This window comes from Sinocyclocheilus anshuiensis, unplaced genomic scaffold, assembly GCF_001515605.1.
Source record: "Sinocyclocheilus anshuiensis isolate Anshui unplaced genomic scaffold, SAMN03320099.WGS_v1.1 scaffold1647, whole genome shotgun sequence".
NCBI lineage: Eukaryota > Metazoa > Chordata > Actinopteri > Cypriniformes > Cyprinidae > Sinocyclocheilus > Sinocyclocheilus anshuiensis.
In genome coordinates, this window is record NW_015549848.1 from 145,610 (window position 1) to 166,492 (window position 20,883).

The 20,883-nt window shown below is 40.2% G+C and overlaps 4 protein-coding genes across 4 annotated transcripts; all 4 read right to left on the reverse strand.

Moving 5' to 3' along the window:
• Positions 1–2: 2 nt before the first annotated feature.
• On the reverse strand, positions 3–2,502 carry LOC107660905 (protocadherin gamma-A12-like; the record flags this gene model as incomplete). The annotated part of the gene is made up of 1 exon (XM_016450344.1): positions 3–2,502. A coding segment is annotated over exon 1 (2,025 nt), but the record flags the coding sequence as incomplete, so codon positions are not given.
• A 1,207-nt stretch (positions 2,503–3,709) lies between these two features.
• On the reverse strand, positions 3,710–5,386 carry LOC107660895 (protocadherin gamma-A11-like). Its single transcript, XM_016450326.1, has one exon. It carries the CDS (start codon positions 5,210–5,212, stop codon positions 3,788–3,790), a length of 1,425 nt encoding a protein of 474 aa, XP_016305812.1. The 5' UTR covers positions 5,213–5,386; the 3' UTR covers positions 3,710–3,787.
• An 823-nt stretch (positions 5,387–6,209) lies between these two features.
• On the reverse strand, positions 6,210–7,817 carry LOC107660906 (protocadherin gamma-A11-like). The gene has a single exon (XM_016450345.1). It carries the CDS (start codon positions 7,593–7,595, stop codon positions 6,210–6,212), a length of 1,386 nt encoding a protein of 461 aa, XP_016305831.1. The 5' UTR covers positions 7,596–7,817.
• Positions 7,818–8,534: 717 nt separating this feature from the next.
• Positions 8,535–10,046, reverse strand: LOC107660907 (protocadherin gamma-B7-like). The gene is made up of 2 exons (XM_016450346.1): positions 8,636–10,046; positions 8,535–8,540 (listed from the first exon to the last, which is right to left on the reverse strand). The coding sequence occupies exons 1-2, from the start codon at positions 10,034–10,036 to the stop codon at positions 8,535–8,537; spliced, it is 1,407 nt and encodes a 468-aa protein (XP_016305832.1). The 5' UTR covers positions 10,037–10,046.
• Positions 10,047–20,883: the final 10,837 nt, after the last annotated feature.

Consider the following 20,883-nt stretch of genomic DNA (forward strand, 5'->3'; position numbering starts at 1 on the left):
AAGTCAGTGAACTCCGAGAGCACTTCAGGGAAGCTGTCCGCCACCGCCACGTTAACATTGACTGTAGCTGATCGAGAGGGCTGCCCGTTGTCCTCCACTACAACAGTGAGTCTTTGTTTCACAGCATCTTTATCTGTCACTTGGCGCACAGTTCTTATTTCTCCATTCTGTAAGCCCACTTCAAACAGCGCCCTGTCTGTGGCTTTCTGCAGTTTATATGAGAGCCAGGCATTCTGTCCAGAGTCCACATCAACAGCCACCACTTTAGTCACCAGATAACCCACATCTGCAGAACGAGGCACTATTTCAGCCACCACAGAAGCGCCTGACTGGACCGGATACAGAACCTGAGGCGCGTTGTCATTCTGGTCCTGAATCGTTATTTTCACGCTCACGTTGCTGCTGAGAGGAGGAGAGCCTGCGTCCTGCGCTCTCACTGTGATTGTAAAAGATTTGAATTGTTCATAATCAAACGATTTTGTTGCATAAACAGTCCCACTGTCAGAATTGATAGAAACTAATGACGAAATTGGTGTGCCGTTCAAATCATTATCTGAAATGAAGTACGACACGCGTGCGTTCGCCCCCAAATCTGCGTCGTGCGCTTTAACACTGAACAAAGACAGAGATGGCGAATTATTCTCCATCACATACGCATTATATGAATCCTGCTCAAACTGCGGAGCGTGATCATTTACATCAGTGATCTTTACGTTCAAAATGTTTTTGCTAAAAAATGAAGGACTGCCACTATCTTTGGCTGTGATGGTAATATTATACTCAGGTATGTCTTCTCTGTCTAGCTCGGAGTCCGTGACGATAATGAAATAATTAGTCAAAGATGATTCGATTTTAAACGGAAGGTCCCTATCAATAAAACAGGTAATCTTTCCATTTTCTTCAGAATCGCTGTCTTGTATATTTATCATGGCCACAACGGTTCCAAGAGGTGCATTTTCAGGTATATTGTTAGAAAAAGACATAAGCGTCATTTTTGGTGCGTTATCATTTACGTCTGTAACTTCCACAATTACCTCAGACGAATCTGATAACCCTCCCTGATCTTTAGCTTGAATTTTAAACTCATGAATAGCAGACTCCTCAAAATCAAGTTCACCAATCAATCTTATTTCACCGCTGGATGGATCGACAGAAAACAGGTCGCGGATTTTGGGTGTGGTGTGCTCGAAATAATATCCAATTTGTGCATTTGAGACAGTATCCGCATCGGTTGCATTAACAGTAACCAGCAACGATCCCTTTGCGGTGTTTTCTGGGATAGATATTTTGTATGTGACCTTTTGGAAAACCGGAGCATTGTCATTTATATCCAAAACAATAATGTGTATTTTCACCGTGCCAGATCGCTTGGGGTTGCCTCCATCTGTAGCAGTTATAGTTAAATATAAATGTTCTTGTTTCTCTCTGTCTAAAGGCGTTTGCAAAACAAGCTCTACGTTTTTACTGCTGCCTGATCGACTTTGTGTCTTTACAGTAAAATGATCAGTAGGATTAACTGAATAACTCTGAATACTGTTAATGCCGACATCAGGATCAACTGCGATATCCACAGTAAAACGCGCTCCGGTTGAAGCCAACTCACTGATTTCTAATGTAATTTCACCTCTTGGAAACGCAGGACTGTTGTCATTAACATCCAGTATTTCTATGGTGATGCGATAGAGCTCGATGGGATTTTCTAAGATGACTTCAAAGCTCAGACTGCACGCGGATACAGTACCAGCGCACAAAAGCTCTCTGTCGATTCTCTCCTTAATAATGATGTGCCCTTTCTCCCGGTCCAGCGCAACATATTCGCGGCCACCTGCTGTAAAGATCCGCGCTTTCCCCGTTGTCAGCCTTTTAAGCTCAAGACCTAAGCCTTTAACTATGTCTCCGACGAAAGAACCAGGTGTCATCTCCTCTGGTACGGAGTAACGGACCTGTCCGTACGCGCCACAGAGAAAGTGTACAAAGAAAAGAAGAGCACACGGCGGCCATGCAGAATGACAATCCTTCTTTCTCATGTTGATGATGGCGCTTCGATTAATCTCTCAACAAAAATATATAAAATATCCACTCGACAGCGCAGAAAAGATAAAAAAAAAACTATATTAAAGTGAATATTAAAAATGAACCAGAGCAAGAACACGGTCTGTCAAAAGCATCGTCCAGTTTTTGCGGTGCGCACGGCTTTGTACTAAATGCACAGCCCTTTCATACGAAAGTGGCACGGAAGGCGTGTATTATGCATAAAAACAGACAGATCTACCTTATCAACCAACAGCGACGCTTAGGGTTCAATCCAAGAACTGCAAAATTCTTGTCACAGGTGCTTTATTAGAGCTGTCTATGAAAACGGCGGTACTGGAGCAGGGTGCAAGCCGCAACATCAACTTTTACGCACATCATTGTGAATTAAAAGCACACCATTTCTTTTCAAAACAGGTGAAATAATTATAATCACTTTTAAACAGGCAAAAGTATTTTGTGGAAAGTTAAAGGAAAATGTACAAAACTCCACACACTCCTTCCTATACGCGATGTTTTAATTATGTTTATATTTTTTACACATTAATAAATAATAGAATATTTCCAAATGCAGCATTGATAAAACTAAATTAAGCAATTCAAATAAACACAATCTCATTCCACACACCTCACCTGATTTTCTGTATCTCTGGATATCTGTTTACGCTCCTGAATGTTAGTGAGTGTCTGCGTTCCACCGGCGTCCAAACTAATGATGCTCTGACTACAAGGTCGGACAAATTTCAGATCACTCTTTCTTGAGTCAGTAGTCCCACACATTTCATAATTAAACACTTGCTTTAGAGTTCCTGTGCCCCCTACGTCTGCGTAAAGAGGCGGATAATACGGAATAACTGGAAGATTCGCTCCAAGCACCCACATAATCCAAATCGTCTTTCACAAAAAGACTTAGAAAGGATGTAAAATATCAGTGATGTTAAAAGAAGAGTCAATCGATGGTTCAACCATCTAATGTTAGAGAGAAACCGTGTGAAATGAAAGAGATATTCTGCAGACTGTATGATGTCAGAAAGTGGAGGAGGATCTATGAAAAGCTGTTTAAAAGAGCTCTACATACTGACCAACAGCGGCACTTAGAGTATAAAAGAAATATTGCGTTGAAAAATTGTTTGATACAGAGCAAATCTAATAAAAATGGAAAGAAATAACAATAATAATGATGATAATGATAATAATAATAATAATAAATAATTTTTAACACAAATGTTAGATTGGATTACTTGTTTACTTAACGACTTAAAAGTTAAGGTATGGCGTGATTCATTGGGACGCACCCGTTTGTAAACACATACATACTAAAATATTAAGGAAATCAGAACATGCAATTGACAGTTAAAATTAAAGGCAGAAAAAAATATTTATAACGATTCACTCGAGCTCACCTGATCAAAAGAATGCTCATCATTTAGTTTTGCTCTTTGCGCATGCGTGAGTGTTTGTGTTCCGCTGCTGTCCAGACTAATGATGCTTTCACTGCAAGGTCTGCCGTATTTCAGATCACTCTTTCTGGAGTCAGTGGTTCTGCAAACCTCATAATTGTACACGTGCTGTAAAGTTCCTGTGCCCCCTACGTCTGCGTAAAGAGGCGGATAATACGGAATAACTGGAAGATTCGCTCCAGATTTGTAAAACATCCGCTCGCGTCTCCATCTGTAGCATTTGACTGACAGTATGGCGATGATAGACACGATAAAGAGAAACGAAACTACAGCCAAGGCCAAGACCAGATAGAAAGTCAGGTTGTCGTTGTAATCCTTGTCGTGCGTAAAGTCAGTGAACTCGGAGAGCACTTCAGGGAAGCTGCAGAGATTTTCAGAGTCAGTGTTTTATTAGTAGAGAAAGAGGGTGAGCCCTCATCAATAGCTGTTATCGTGATATTATATTCTGAGACCTTCTCCCGATCCAAAAGCTCATCAGTGACTAAACTGTAAAAATTTGGGCTTGATGACTTTATTTTAAACGGTAAATTCTGAGCAATGTAGCACTTGACTATTCCGTTTTTCCCTGAATCTAAATCTTTGACATTCAGCATTGCTATTACAGTCTCTGGTGCTGAACTCTCCGCCACTGGGTTTGAAAATGAAATTACGCTTATTATAGGAGCATTGTCGTTTATATCAGTAATTTCAATATGTACTTTGCTAGTGTCACTTAATCCTCCTTTGTCTGTTGCTTCTACGTATAATTCATATTTTTTTGATTTCTCGAAATCCAACTGACCATTAACTATAATATCTCCAGAACTGGAATCTATTTGGAAAAGGTTAGATAACCGTTCACTGCTCTGTGAAAAAGAATAGGTAACATCTCCATTAGATCCCACGTCTTTATCAGTTGCACTCACCCTTAACACAGAGGATCCTTTAGGAAAATTCTCTGGAATAGATGCTTTATAGATTGAGTGACTGAAAACAGGAGCGTTGTCATTTGCATCTAAAACAATAACGTTTATTTTGATAGTGCCCGTTTTTTGAGGGTTTCCGCCATCGAAGGCAGTTAAAATCATTTTATGTTCTTTTCCAGTTTCTCTGTCAAGGGGTTTTTGCAAAATCATTTCTACGTATTTTGTATCGTCGAGATGAGCAGGTATTTTAACTGTGAAATGATCAGATGGGGTTAATTTATATGTCTGAATAGAATTTAGACCTACATCAGGATCATTAGCGCTATCGATTGAATATCGAGCCCCAGACAAAGCAGATTCGCTTATCTGAAAAGTAATCTCTTTTTTCATGAAAACAGGAGCATGATCATTTATATCTAATATTTCTACATCAATTCTATGCAGCTCCATGGGGTTTTCTAGAATGATTTGAAAATGTAAGGAGCAGGGAGACACTTGGGCGCACAGCTCCTCTCTATCTATCCTCTCTTTCACTAGCAGAGTCCCTTTATCCACATTCAGACCGATGTACTCACGACTGTCCTCCGTAAAGATCCGCGCTCGACCAGATTTCAGCCTCTTTACATCCAAACCGAGATCCTGAACAATATTTCCCACCAGCGAGCCCTTTGTCATCTCCTCTGGAACAGAATAACGGACCTGCCCGCGCGCAACGGTCATGACAAAGACGAACAGCACGAGAGGCTGCATTAGCCATGATGAAATCCGCGTCGAAGATGCGCTTCTTTTGGCGTAAAAACAAAGAAGAACCGACATAATCCAAATGTTCTATTCACTGAAGAAAAAAAGATGAACAATTGATTCAGAAAGGTTGAAAATATAAAAGTTCATCCGAAAATACAAGGCAGCGAATGTCTCGATGCTGTAAAGAAGAGATCGTCTGAATGAAAGAAAGATTCTGCAGAATGTGATGTCAGAAAGTAGAGGAGGATCTAAAAATGAGTGTTTAAAGCCCGAACATACTGACCAACAGCGGCACTTAGTGCATCAGAGAAACATTACAATGAATAAATAAATAAACACTGATAAGGAGCAATACAGATAATGACATGAATTGCGACTAGTATATACGTACTTTGCGTTAAGGCAGAATTTTGCTGAAATATTAATTAATGATGCTTTGAAACGAACACTTAAAATATGATGAAAGGAAAATAGGCAATAGCAAAGCAGAAAATATAATATAGCCCTTAAGTAGATCAGGTACGATTCATTGTGTGCACAAATTAGCTAAATTTAAAAGATAAAAAAAACGAATATCTGAGTGCAACTGGCAAAATAAAAATGAAAACACGACTGTGTATGTATTATTTATTTTTATATATACAACATAGAAAGGTTATGGTTTTGATTTGAAGTGTGAAAATGTGTGGTCACTAATCCTAGGCATCTCCTATTATCGGTAAATTTCAACTACAGCAATTTCTAATACAAATCTAAATAATAATAATAATAAATACATAAATGAAGTACAGTGCACAGCCATAAAAGCGATGAGGCCAGAAAGATAAAATTATATATACATGGACACTATAAAGTCATAGTCATGATCATTCACTCGAGCTCACCTGATCAAAAGAATCTTCGTTATTCAGTTTTCCTCTTTGCGCATGCGTGAGTGTCTGTGTTCCGCTGCTGTCCAGACTAATGATGCTTTCACTGCAAGGTCTGCCGTATTTCAGATCACTCTTTCTGGAGTCAGTGGTTCTGCAAACCTCATAATTGTACACGTGCTGTAAAGTTCCTGTGCCCCCTACGTCTGCGTAAAGAGGCGGATAATACGGAATAACTGGAAGATTCGCTCCAGATTTGTAAAACATCCGCTCGCGTCTCCATCTGTAGCATTTGACTGACAGTTATATTCAGACATTTTTTCACGGTCTAAAATTTGATCAGTGATTAAACTGTAGAAATTTGAGGATGATTGTCTTATTTGGAACGGTAAACTAGGATTAATTAAACATCTCACCTGTCCATTTTCCCCCGAATCTAAATCTTTGACATTCAGCATCGCTATCACAGTCTCAGGAGCTGAATTTTCTGGCAAAGGGTTTGAGAAAGATATTACATTAATTACAGGGGCATTGTCATTAACATCTGTAATTTCCACCATAACTTTAGCAGTATCTGTTAAACCACCAATGTCTGTCGCCACCACATTTAATTCATATTTCTTGGTTTTTTCAAAGTCTAGAAGGCCAGTGATTAATATATCACCGTAAGAAGGATCGACATTAAAAATATTTGAGATGCCTTTGCTACTTTGGGAAAATGAATAGGAAACTTGTTTATTTGTTCCTTGATCTGCGTCAGTTGCACTAACCTTTAAGACTAATGATCCCATTGACGCATTTTCAGCTACAAGTGCTGTATATACAGACTGACTAAAAACAGGCGCGTTGTCATTTGCATCCAAGACAATAATGTTAATTTTCAAGGTTCCAGTTTTCTGGGGGGATCCACCGTCAAACGCGGTTAAAATCAGATTATACTCCTCCTGTTTTTCTCTGTCTAATGGAGTCTGTAAGACCATTTCGACATATTTAGTACCGTCAGTGTGAGACAAGGTTTTGAGCACAAAATGGTCGTTCGGATTTAATTTATACGTCTGAAGTGAATTTAAACCTACATCTGGATCTTTAGCGCTATCGATTGAGTATCTGGCTCCAGGTATCGCTAATTCACTAATTTGAATATGTATCTCTTTGTTTATGAATACTGGAGCATGATCATTTATATCTAATATTTCTACATCAATTCTATGCAGCTCCATGGGGTTTTCTAGAATGATTTGAAAATGTAAGGAGCAGGGAGACACTTGGGCGCACAGCTCCTCTCTATCTATCCTCTCTTTCACTAGCAGAGTCCCTTTATCCACATTCAGACCGATGTACTCACGACTGTCCTCCGTAAAGATCCGCGCTCGACCAGATTTCAGCCTCTTAACATCCAAACCGAGATCCTGAACAATATTTCCCACCAGCGAGCCCTTTGTCATCTCCTCTGGAATAGAATAACGGACCTGCCCGCGCGCAACGGTCATGACAAAGACGCACAGCACGAGAGGCTGCATTAGCCATGATGAAATCCGCGTCGAAGATGCGCCACTTTGGGCGTAAAAACAACAAAGAACCGACATAATCCAAATCCTCTGTCCCACTACAGAAGAAAAGTCGAACAAACAAAAGATTCAGAAAGGTTGAAAAATATCAAACTTCATCCGAAAACACAGGGAATGTCTCGATGCTTCAGTGTTAAACAGAGATCGTCTGAACGAAAGAGAGATTCTGCAGAATGTGATGTCAGAAAGTGGAGGAGGATCTAAAAACCAATGTTTAAATCCCAAACACATTGACCAACAGCGGCACTTAGTGCATCAGAGAAACATTACACAGAAAAAAAACAAAAACGTTTTTTGTTAAAGAGAAATAATAAAATAATAAAAAAAACCTTCATTAACTGCAACCAAAGTATATATTTTGCGTTAACGGGTTTCCCCCTAAAATACCAATAACAACATGATATTAACCGAAGACCTAAATATGACAAAAGGAAACAGTCGGAGGCAAAGCAGAAAATATAAAATAGCCCTTTATCAATGAAGGTACGATTCGTTGTGAATCACTCATGCGCGCACACATAAGCACACACACACACACACACACACACAAATAATTTAGTGTAAAATATGAAAATTAGTACGTTTAATATTAAAATTATGAAAAATGTATAGTCACAAAAATGCTACCGGTACAGTAAATTTGTAACTTTTTGCCAGTTTGCACAAAAAAATAAAATAAAATAAATAAAAAAAAAACACTGAAAACGTCAAAAAGAAAAACCATTAAACGGAAAAGACAAAGTCATATTCCTTCCCATTCACTCGAGCTCACCTGATCAAAATAATCCTCATTATTCAGTTTTCCTCTTTGCGCATGCGTGAGTGTTTGAGTTCCGCTGCTGTCCAGACTAATGATGCTTTCACTGCAAGGTCTGCCGTATTTCAGATCACTCTTTCTGGAGTCAGTGGTTCTGCAAACCTCATAATTGTACATGTGCTGTAAAGTTCCTGTGCCACCTACGTCTGCGTAAAGAGGCGGATAATACGGAATAACTGGAAGATTCGCTCCAGATTTGTAAAACATCCGCTCGCGTCTCCATCTGTAGCATTTGACTGACGGTGTATGACTGACGCTGAAACACAGGGGCGTTGTCATTGACATCGGAGATTTTCAGAGTCAGTGTTTTATTCGTAGAGAAAGAGGGTGAGCCCTCATCAATAGCTGTTATTGTGATATTATATTCGGATATTTTTTCACGGTCTAATAATTGATCGGTTGTCACACTATAGAAATTTGAGGTGGATGACTGTATTTTGAATGGCAAATTTGGAGCAATAGAACATTTAACCTGTCCGTTTCTCCCTGAATCGAAATCTTTGACATTCAGCATCGCTATCACAGTCTCTGGCGCTGCGTCCTCGGGTATTGGGTTAGAAAACGAAATTACGCTTATCATGGGTGCATTGTCATTAACGTCAATTAATTCGATAATAACTTTACTGGAATCTGTTAAGCCACCTTTATCTGTTGCTTCAACATGCAATTGAAAATGTTTTGACTTCTCGAAATCCAGGTCACCGTTAACAATAATGTCACCACTTTGTGAATCTATACTGAACAGTTCTAAAGCCTTTCCTGATGTTTGTGAGAAGGAATACGCCATTTCAGCATTCGTGCCTTTGTCTTTATCAGTTGCAGTCACGCTCACAACATCAGTGCCCTTTGCTGAATTCTCTAATAAGGAAACTCTATACACGGGGAGACTAAACACAGGAGCATTGTCATTTGCGTCGATTACAAGAACACTTATTTTAATAGTGCCTGATTTCTGAGGACTGCCGCCATCAAACGCCGTCAATATTAATTTATGCTCCTCTTGAGTTTCTCTATCTAGTGTTTTTTGTAGAATCATTTCAACATATTTCAATCCATCATTACCCATCTGTTCTTTCAGAGAAAAATGATCAGTCGGATTGAGTGTGTATTTCTGAAGGGTATTTAAACCCACATCAGAATCTTGCGCATTATCTAAAGAAAATTTTGCTCCAGGAACAGCCAACTCACTAATTTGAAAGCTTATTTCCTTTCTAACAAAAACTGGAGCATGATCATTGATATCTAATATTTCCACATCGATTCTATGGAGCTCAATTGGATTTTCTAGAATGATCTGAAAATGTAATGAGCAGGGAGACACTTGGGCGCACAGCTCCTCTCTATCTATCCTCTCTTTCACTAGCAGAGTCCCTTTATCCACATTCAGACCGATGTACTCACGACTGTCCTCCGTAAAGATCCGCGCTCGACCAGATTTCAGCCTCTTTACATCCAAACCGAGATCCTGAACGATATTTCCCACCAGCGAGCCCTTTGTCATCTCCTCTGGAACAGAATAACGGACCTGCCCGCGCGCAACGGTCATGACAAAGACGCACAGCACGAGAGGCTGCATTAGCCATGATGAAATCCGCGTCGAAGATGCGCCACTTTGGGCGTAAAAACAACAAAGAACCGACATAATCCAAGTCTTCTATTCCACTTCAAAAGAAAAGACAAAGAACAAAATATAAAGAGAGATTGAAAAATATCAAAGTTCATCCGAGAACACAAGGCAGCGAATGTCTCGATGCATTAGTGTTAAACAGAGATCGTCTGAATGAAAGAAAGATTCTGCAGAATGTGATGTCAGAAAGTAGAGGAGGACCTAAATACGAATGTTTAAAGCCCGAACATACTGACCAACAGCGGCACTTAGTGCATCAGAGAAATATTACACTAAAAATGCTGTTAAAGAGCAATAAAGAAAATGTCATGAATTGCGACCAAAGTAGTATATACTTTACATTAACGAGGACTTTTGCTGAAATATTAATAAGATTATGTTCTGAACCGAACATCTAAGAATAAAAGGAAAGCCCTAGTTATACAGGCACGATTCAATGAGACTTTCATACGCAGAATAAAAATCTCTTAGCGCAATTACGAAAATAAAAGAATACTGTGTCTGCATGCAATTTCCTATAAATAATTTAAAAGTTAAGGTTTTGAAATTAACAAGTGTGAAAAATAGTCTCGAAAATGCTATCGGTACAGTACATTTCAACTACAGCTTCTTAATTTAAAAATTATAAATCTAAAAAAAATACAGTGCACAGTATAAAGCCAGAACGGGAATAAATAAATGAACACCAAAAAGTCATATTCCTAACCATTCACATCAGCTCACCTGGTCATAAGAATCCTCATTATTCAGTTTTGCTCTTTGCGCAAGCGTGAGTGTCTGTGTTCCGCTGCTGTCCAGACTAATGATGCTTTCACTGCAAGGTCTGCCGTATTTCAGATCACTCTTTCTGGAGTCAGTGGTTCTGCAAACCTCATAATTGTACACGTGCTGTAAAGTTCCTGTGCCCCCTACGTCTGCGTAAAGAGGCGGATAATACGGAATAACTGGAAGATTCGCACCAGATTTGTAAAATATCCGCTCGCGTCTCCATCTGTAGCATTTGACTGACAGAATGGCGATGATAGACACGATAAAAAGAAACGAAACTACAGCCAAGGCCAAGACCAGATAGAAAGTCAGGTTGTCGTTGTAGTCCTTGTCGTGCGTAAAGTCAGTGAACTCCGAGAGCACTTCAGGGAAGCTGTCCGCCACCGCCACGTTAACATTGACTGTAGCTGATCGAGAGGGCTGCCCGTTGTCCTCCACTACAACAGTGAGTCTTTGTTTCACAGCATCTTTATCTGTCACTTGGCGCACAGTTCTTATTTCTCCATTCTGTAAGCCCACTTCAAACAGCGCTCTGTCTGTGGCTTTCTGCAGTTTATATGAGAGCCAGGCATTCTGTCCAGAGTCCACATCAACAGCCACCACTTTAGTCACCAGATAACCCACATCTGCAGAACGAGGCACTATTTCAGCCACCACAGAAGCGCCTGACTGGACCGGATACAGAACCTGAGGCGCGTTGTCATTCTGGTCTTGAATCATTATTTTCACGCTCACGTTGCTGCTGAGAGGAGGATTTCCTCCGTCCTGCGCTTTAACGCGAATGCTAAATTCTTTTGTCTGCTCATAATCAAACGAACGAACAGCAAGAATCTCTCCGCTCTCTGCATTCACTGAAATAAATGTCGAGGCAGAGACGCCATTCACAAGAATATCTTCTAGAAAATATGAAATACGCGCGTTATTGCCAGAGTCTTTGTCATGCGTTTTAACAGATAAGACAGAGGCTCCGGGGGAATTATTTTCCATCACATATGCGGTGTATGACTGACGCTGAAACACAGGGGCGTTGTCATTGACATCAGAGATTTTCAGAGTCAGTGTTTTATTAGTAGAGAAAGAAGGCGAGCCCTCATCAATAGCTGTTATTGTGATATTATATTCAGACATTTTTTCACGGTCTAAAATTTGATCAGTGATCAAACTGTAGAAATTCTGCGCAGATGACTTCACTTTGAACGGCAAATCTGTAGCAATAGAACATTTAACCTGCCCGTTTTTCCCTGAATCCAAATCTTTGACATTCAGCATCGCTATAACAGTTTCTGGCGCGGCATCTTCGGGTATTGGGTTAGAAAATGAAATCACGCTTATTACAGGGGGGTTGTCATTTACATCTATAATGTCGATTTCCACTTTACTAAAATCAGTTAAGCCACCTTTGTCCGTAGCATCTATGTTTAACTCAAACTGCTTTGCCCTCTCGTAATCTAAACCCCCTCTTACGGTAATTTCACCTGTTTTTGTGTCAATATGGAATAAGTCAAGTGCTTTTCCTGAACTGCGTGAAAAGGAATATGCAATCTCACCGTTTGCGCCTTGGTCATTATCAGTGGAGCTTACCTTGATTACTACAGCACCATTTGGCGAATTCTCTAATAAAGAAACACGGTAAACAGGCAGACTGAAAACAGGAGCATTATCGTTTGCGTCTATGACCGTAACACTTATCCTAACGGTGCCAGTTTTCTGAGGACTGCCGCCATCGAAGGCTGTAAGGGTTAATTTGTGCTCCTCCTGAGTCTCCCTGTCTAAAGGCACTTGAAGAACCATTTCGACGTATTTCGAGCCATCGTTTCGTGATAGGACCTTTAAATCAAAATTATCTGTTGGATTTAACATATATGACTTAAGCGCGTTAGTGCCAGTGTCCGGATCCTGGGCGCTGTCTAATGAAAATCGAGCCCCGGGAAGTGCCAATTCACTTATTTGAAAATCAATTTCCTTTCTAGCGAAAACAGGAGCATGATCATTGATATCTACTATTTCTACATCGATTCTATGCAGCTCCATGGGGTTTTCTAGAATGATCTGAAAATGTAAGGAGCAGGGAGACACTTGGGCGCACAGCTCCTCTCTATCTATCCTCTCTTTCACTAGCAGAGTCCCTTTATCCACATTCAGACCGATGTACTCACGACTGTCCTCCGTAAAGATCCGCGCTCGACCAGATTTCAGCCTCTTTACATCCAAACCGAGATCCTGAACGATATTTCCCACCAGCGAGCCCTTTGTCATCTCCTCTGGAACAGAATAACGGACCTGCCCGCGCGCAACGGCCATGACAAAGACGCACAGCACGAGAGGCTGCATTAGCCATGAGGAAATCGGCGTCGAAGATGCGCCTCTTTGGGCGTAAAAACAACAAAGAACCGACATAGTCCAAGTCTTCTATTCCAGAAGAAAAGATTAAAAACTGATGATTCAGAAAATGTGAAAAAAAAAATCAAAGTTAATCCGAAAATACAAGGCAGTGAATGTCTGGGTGCTTTAGTGTAAAGAGGAAATCGTCTGAATGAAAGAGATATTCTGCAGAATGTGATGTCAGAAAGTAGAGGAGGATCTAAAAATGAGTGCTTAAAGCCCGAACATACTGACCAACAGCGGCACTTACTGCATCAGAGAAATATTACACTAAAAAAATACTTTTAAAGAGACAATGAACTACGACCAAAATAGTATTTATTTTGCGTTAAGGCAGAATTTTGCTGAACTATAAATAAAATTGTGTTTTGAAAAGAACACCTAGAATATGAGGAAGAGAAAATGGTCAAAAGCAAAGCAGAAACTACAATGTAGCCTTTCAGCAATACAGGTACGATTAATTGCGACTCACTCATGCATACACTAAAAAAACTGTAACTTGACTGAGTGCAAATGAAAAATATATAACAAAAAAGTCAATGTCTGTATCTAATTTTCTATAAAACATTGAAAGGTTATAGTTTTGATAAAGTATAAAAAAATGTAGTCTCCAAAATGTTACCTGTAAAGTATACTACAACTACTATTAACTATTACAACAACTGATATTTCTTTAATTATAAATAAAAAAATAGAATAAGTACAGTATACAACCATAAAACAGATGCAGCCAGTAATAATAAATGGACACCAAAAAGTCACATTCAGGATCATTCACTCGAGCTCACCTGATCAAAAGAACCTTCATTATTCAGTTTTGCTCTTTGCGCATGCGTGAGTGTCTGTGTTCCACTGCTGTCCAGACTAATGATGCTCTCACTGCAGGGTCTGCCGTATTTCAGATCACTCTTTCTGGAGTCAGTGGTTCTGCAAACCTCATAATTGTACACGTGCTGTAAAGTTCCTGTGCCCCCTACGTCTGCGTAAAGAGGCGGATAATACGGAATAACTGGAAGATTCGCTCCAGATTTGTAAAACATCCGCTCGCGTCTCCATCTGTAGCATTTGACTGACAGTATGGCGATGATAGACACGATAAAGAGAAACGAAACTACAGCCAAGGCCAAGACCAGATAGAAAGTCAGGTTGTCGTTGTAGTCCTTGTCTTGCGTAAAGTCAGTGAACTCCGAGAGCACTTCAGGGAAGCTGTCCGCCACCGCCACGTTAACATTGACTGTAGCTGATCGAGAGGGCTGCCCGTTGTCCTCCACTACAACAGTGAGTCTTTGTTTCACAGCATCTTTATCTGTCACTTGGCGCACAGTTCTTATTTCTCCATTCTGTAAGCCCACTTCAAACAGCGCCCTGTCTGTGGCTTTCTGCAGTTTATATGAGAGCCAGGCATTCTGTCCAGAGTCCACATCAACAGCCACCACTTTAGTCACCAGATAACCCACATCTGCAGAACGAGGCACTATTTCAGCCACCACAGAAGCGCCTGACTGGACCGGATACAGAACCTGAGGCGCGTTGTCATTCTGGTCCTGAATCGTTATTTTCACGCTCACGTTGCTGCTGAGAGGAGGAGAGCCTGCGTCCTGCGCTTTTACGCGAATGCTAAATTCTTTTGTTTGCTCATAATCAAACGAACGAACAGCAAGAATCTCTCCGCTCTCTGCATTCACTGAAATAAACGTCGAGGCAGAGACGCCATTCACGAGAACATCTTCTAGAAAATATGAAATACGCGCGTTATTGCCAGAGTCTTTGTCATGCGCTTTAACAGATAAAACAGAGACACCGGGTGAATTATTTTCCATCACGTATGCGGTGTATGACTGACGCTGAAACACAGGGGCGTTGTCATTGACATCAGAGATTTTCAGAGTCAGTGTTTTATTAGTAGAGAAAGAAGGCGAGCCCTCATCAATAGCTGTTATCGTGATGTTATACTCAGACATTTTTTCACGGTCTAAAAGCTGATCAGTAATCAGACTGTAAAAATTTGAGGATGATTGTCTGATTTGAAATGGTAAACTAGGATTAATTAAACATCTGACCTGTCCATTTTTCCCCGAATCTAAATCTTTGACATTCAGCATCGCTATCACAGTCTCAGGAGCTGAATTTTCTGGCAAAGGGTTTGAGAAAGATATTACATTAATTACAGGGGCATTGTCATTAACATCTGTAATTTCCACCATCACTTTAGCAGTATCTGTTAAACCACCAATGTCTGTCGCCACCACATTCAGCTCGTATTTCTTTGATTTTTCAAAGTCGAGAGGGCCAATAACTGTAATATCACCATTTGTTAGATCAATATTGAATGTATCTAAGATACTGTCACTGCTTTCCGAGAATGAATAGGAAACTTCTTTATTTGTTCCTTGATCTGCGTCAGTTGCACTAACCTTTAAGACTAATGATCCCATTGACGCATTTTCAGCTACAAGTGCTGTATATACAGACTGACTAAAAACAGGCGCGTTGTCATTTGCATCCAAGACAATAATGTTAATTTTCAAGGTTCCAGTTTTCTGGGGGGATCCACCGTCAAACGCGGTTAAAATCAAATTATACTCCTCCTGTTTTTCTCTGTCTAATGGAGTCTGTAAGACCATTTCGACATATTTAGTACCGTCAGTGTGAGACAAGGTTTTGAGCACAAAATGGTCGTTCGGATTTAATTTATACGTCTGAAGTGAATTTAAACCTACATCTGGATCTTTAGCGCTATCGATTGAGTATCTGGCTCCAGGTATCGCTAATTCGCTAATTTGGAAGTTTATTTCTTTTTTTAAGAAAACAGGAGCATGATCATTGATATCCAATATTTCTACATCGATTCTATGCAGCTCCATGGGGTTTTCTAGAATAATCTGAAAATGTAAGGAGCAGGGAGACACTTGGGCGCACAGCTCCTCTCTATCTATCCTCTCTTTCACTAGCAGAGTCCCTTTATCCACATTCAGACCGATGTACTCACGACTGTCCTCCGTAAAGATCCGCGCTCGACCAGATTTCAGCCTCTTAACATCCAAACCGAGATCCTGAACAATATTTCCCACCAGCGAGCCCTTTGTCATCTCCTCTGGAATAGAATAACGGACCTGCCCGCGCGCAACGGTCATGACAAAGACGCACAGCACGAGAGGCTGCATTAGCCATGATGAAATCCGCGTCGAAGACGCGCTTCTTTGGGCGTAAAAACAGAGCACCCACATAATCAAAAATTTCTATTCCACTACAGAAGAAAAGTCGAAGAATGGAAGGTTCCCAAAGTTTGAAAAACATCAATCTTCAACCGAAAACGTATGGAAGCGAATCTCTAGATGCTTTAATGTAAAGAGGAGACCGTCTGAATGAAAGAGATTCTGCAGAATGTGATGTCAGAAAGTGGAGGCGGATCTAAAAACAAGTGTCTGTTACACAGAAACACTGACCAACAGCGGCACTTAGGGCATCAGACAAATATTACATTAAAACTTTGTTAAACATAAATACAAAAAAAACCAAAACAAAAACAAACAATAAATACAATTATATTTGCTCAAATATAAAAAAATTACGTTTTTAACCTAGGACCTTAAACATGATAAATGGAAACGTCAAAAAACAACAGACAAACAAATAAAATATCCCTTTATGAAACTAATGCAATGGGACTCATTCGTGTGCGCGCGCACACACACACACACACACACACACACAACTATTGTAAAAAAAAATGTAAATCCAACTAGAAATTATTGTATAGCCTAAACGCTATAAAAAAGCACAATTCAAAAACACAGTGCAACTGCATATTATGCGTTGTTATTAGAGATAATTATATTAAAAAGTTGGTGCAAATTGCACTTGGATGAGAGCAACTTTTACGTAAAATAAACAAATAGTCTGGTTACACTAGTTTCTTCAAAGCTGTTTGTAGAACATAAGGCTCGGCGCTAATTTAAAGAATCTTTCACTGTTGTTGAAAACATGAAATCTGGCAGATTTTGTATGCGTCATTCTGTCTAAATTTATAGAGCAGTTTGCAGCTCTGAATAATTTTAGGTGTGACAAAAATTACTTGATAAGAAAACTCGTACCTGACAACCACAGGGTGCCATTTCGCTTTTTCTTTCTTTCTTTCTTTCTACTTACAAATTGTTACATGAAACAATTTCTTACAGTGTACACCAACACAAACAGGGGAAGTCAAGCACTGAAAAATAACCGTTCAATACACACTATAGAAAAAAAGATAATGTAACGATTAATATATTTAAAGATTTCATAGTACAGCAGTCATGGCACGACCTTGTCAACATTTAAAACGAAAATAAACACAACAAATATGAGAAACACTAAATAATTAAAAAAATTGGCTATAATATAATTCTCACCTGATCCTCACAATCATCATAGTTCAGTCTCTCCCTTTGCGCATGCGTGAGTGTCTGTGTTCCACTGCTGTCCAGGCTAATGATGCTTTCACTACAAGGTCTGCCGTATTTCAGTTCACTCTTTCTGGAGTCAGTGGTTCTGCAAACCTCATAATTGTACACGTGCTGTAAAGTTCCTGTGCCCCCTACGTCTGCGTAAAGAGGCGGATAATACGGAATAACTGGAAGATTCGCTCCAGATTTGTAAAACATCCGCTCGCGTCTCCATCTGTAGCATTTGACTGACAGTATGGCAATGATAGACACGATAAAGAGAAACGAAACTACAGCCAAGGCCAAGACCAGATAGAAAGTCAGGTTGTCGTTGTAGTCCTTGTGCGTAAAGTCAGTGAACTCCGAGAGCACTTCAGGGAAGCTGTCCGCCACCGCCACGTTAACATTGACTGTAGCTGATCGAGAGGGCTGCCCGTTGTCCTCCACTACAACAGTGAGTCTTTGTTTCACAGCATCTTTATCTGTCACTTGGCGCACAGTTCTTATTTCTCCATTCTGTAAGCCCACTTCAAACAGCGCCCTGTCTGTGGCTTTCTGCAGTTTATATGAGAGCCAGGCATTCTGTCCAGAGTCCACATCAACAGCCACCACTTTAGTCACCAGATAACCCACATCTGCCGAACGAGGCACTATTTCAGCCACCACAGAAGCGCCTGACTGGACCGGATACAGAACCTGAGGCGCGTTGTCATTCTGGTCCTGAATCATTATTTTCACGCTCACGTTGCTGCTGAGAGGAGGATTTCCTCCGTCCTGCGCTTTTACGCGTAACTGGAAATCTTTGATCTGCTCGTAATCGAAAGATCGCACAGCGTGTATGACTCCACTATCAGCACTAACGGACACTAACGAGGAGACGGGCACTCCGTTAACCGACGAGTCCTCCAGTATGTAAGACACACGGGCATTCTGGTTAAAATCTGCGTCTCTGGCTCTGACTGTGAATATGGAAAGACCCGGTGTGTTGTTTTCTTGAACAGAGGCCTCATATGAGCTCTTGTCAAAGACAGGCGCGTTATCATTCACATCTGATATCTGTAAGGAGAGAGTGACGCTGCTGGAGAGAGAGGGCACGCCCTCATCAGCGCACGTAACACTGATGTTATACTCAGACTCTCTCTCACGGTCTAAATCACTGTCTGCCGCAATACTATAAAATCCATTAGAAGTTGATTTGATTGTAAAAGGAATGTTTTCATTTACACTGCAACGAACTTGTCCATTGCTGTCAGAATCCGGATCGTTAACATTGATAATGGCAGTCACAGTACTCTGTGGAGAGTCCTCAGGTATTGCATTAGATTTTGACATAACTGTGATTACGGGCGCGTTATCATTTATATCAATCACGTCGACCATTATTTTGCTAGAATCAGACAGTCCACCATTATCTACTGCTTCTATGTCAATTTGGTAATGTTTAGATGTTTCGAAGTCAATTTTTCCGACTAACGTCACCAATCCATTTTCATCAATATGAAAAATGTCAGATACACTGTCACTGTTTGCAATTAAATAACTGACATCTCCATTTGTCCCTTTATCTGAATCAGAAGCTCTAACAGTGATGAGTGGCGTGCCACTCTGGGAGTTTTCTGTAATTATCGCCCTATATATAGGCTTAGTAAAAACTGGAGCATTATCGTTTATATCAAGCACTGTAACATAAATCTGAACCGTTCCTGATTTCGGTGGTTCTCCACCATCTATTGCGGTTAATATCAGAGACATGTTTTCTTGTTTTTCTCGGTCTAAAGGCTTTTGTAGAATCATTTCAACCTTTTTACTCCCATCACTCTGACCATGAAGTTTTAAATTAAAATGATCAGTAGGTTGTAGAAAATAGCTTTGTAGGTAATTTGCGCCAATGTCTGCATCTATCGCTTTCTCCAGCATGAATTTTGATCCTACAACTGCTGATTCGCTTATCTCAAATCGTCTCTCATTTCTTTTAAAAATAGGAGAATTGTCGTTTATATCTGTAATTTCGACAGTTACCCTAAACAGTTCCATAGGATTATCGAGAATAATCTGTAAATGTAGCGCGCAAGGCGTTGTCTTTCCGCATAGCGCCTCTCGGTCTATTCTCTCTTTGATAAGGAGGACTCCTCTTTCTTTATTCAGCTCGATGTATTCAGCGCTGTCTCCAGTATAAATACGCGCTTTACCCGATTTCAGTCTCTTTAAGTCTAAACCCAGATCCTGCGCTATGCTCCCGACTAAAGAGCCTTTCGCCATTTCCTCAGGAATGGAGTAACTGACCTGCCCGAGAGCCGAACTGAGAGAGAGAAACCAAGTAAACAGCAGTACTTGCCGCGCCATTGTTCTGTCCGACATTTTGCTTAAGAGCAAATAAACGAAGTCACCGTGTATCCAGTTCCGAGTCTCAGTTTGTCCAGGTTTCAAATAGAATAAATCCAAAACTAGTGGAGAATTTCTAGGGCAACATCTAAACATGGATCCATAGGTTACGATTTATTACAGCGTCGATGTCCTCTGTGTTATGCCCCCGCATGTGCATTATGCAGACGCCTCAGTCTCCTCCTTAGGTGCAGTTAGAGAGGGCGGTATAACTGGAATTATTCGCTCAGTCTCATCCCCCTAACAAGCAGCGGCACTCTGAGACCATCCTGAGTTACTACAAAAATACATCTAAAGTATATATAAAATGCACATACTCAAAAGATATATACGCAGCGAGATAGAATAATCAAAAACAAAATTAAAACCTGAATTTCTATTTGTGTAGTAATAATAATAATAAAAAAAAAATCTAAATTTGACAATATATGTAACTGTACCTAAATCTGTTCAACAATCACAAAGTGTTGGTTTGAGAATGATTAAAAAGTCCTGTATTTAATCAAAAGGGCAAAATGATCTATTGCCAGGCAAAAGCAATGCGAACTCAACAATACAATTTTTACACTACAGGACATCAGCATGTAATTAATAAATAGTATTTGGTATGCCAGAGCTCATGTTTGCGGAGAGGAAAGATGAAACGAAGGCAACAGCTATTGATTCAGCACCTTGGACAGCGAAACGAATGCAGCATATTCATTTCAGAATGCTGATTGCTTATTCTCGCTGAGAGATGTTGAATAACAACAACAACAATAACAATAATAATAATAATAATAGCAAACAAAAACATAAAACCGTTACTGTTTTCATAAATATGGGTACGAATTTCCTGAAAAAGAAAAGTATCTACAGTAAATCTGCTAAAGCGATTTATCTAAAGGAAAAGGGGGGGGGGGGGGG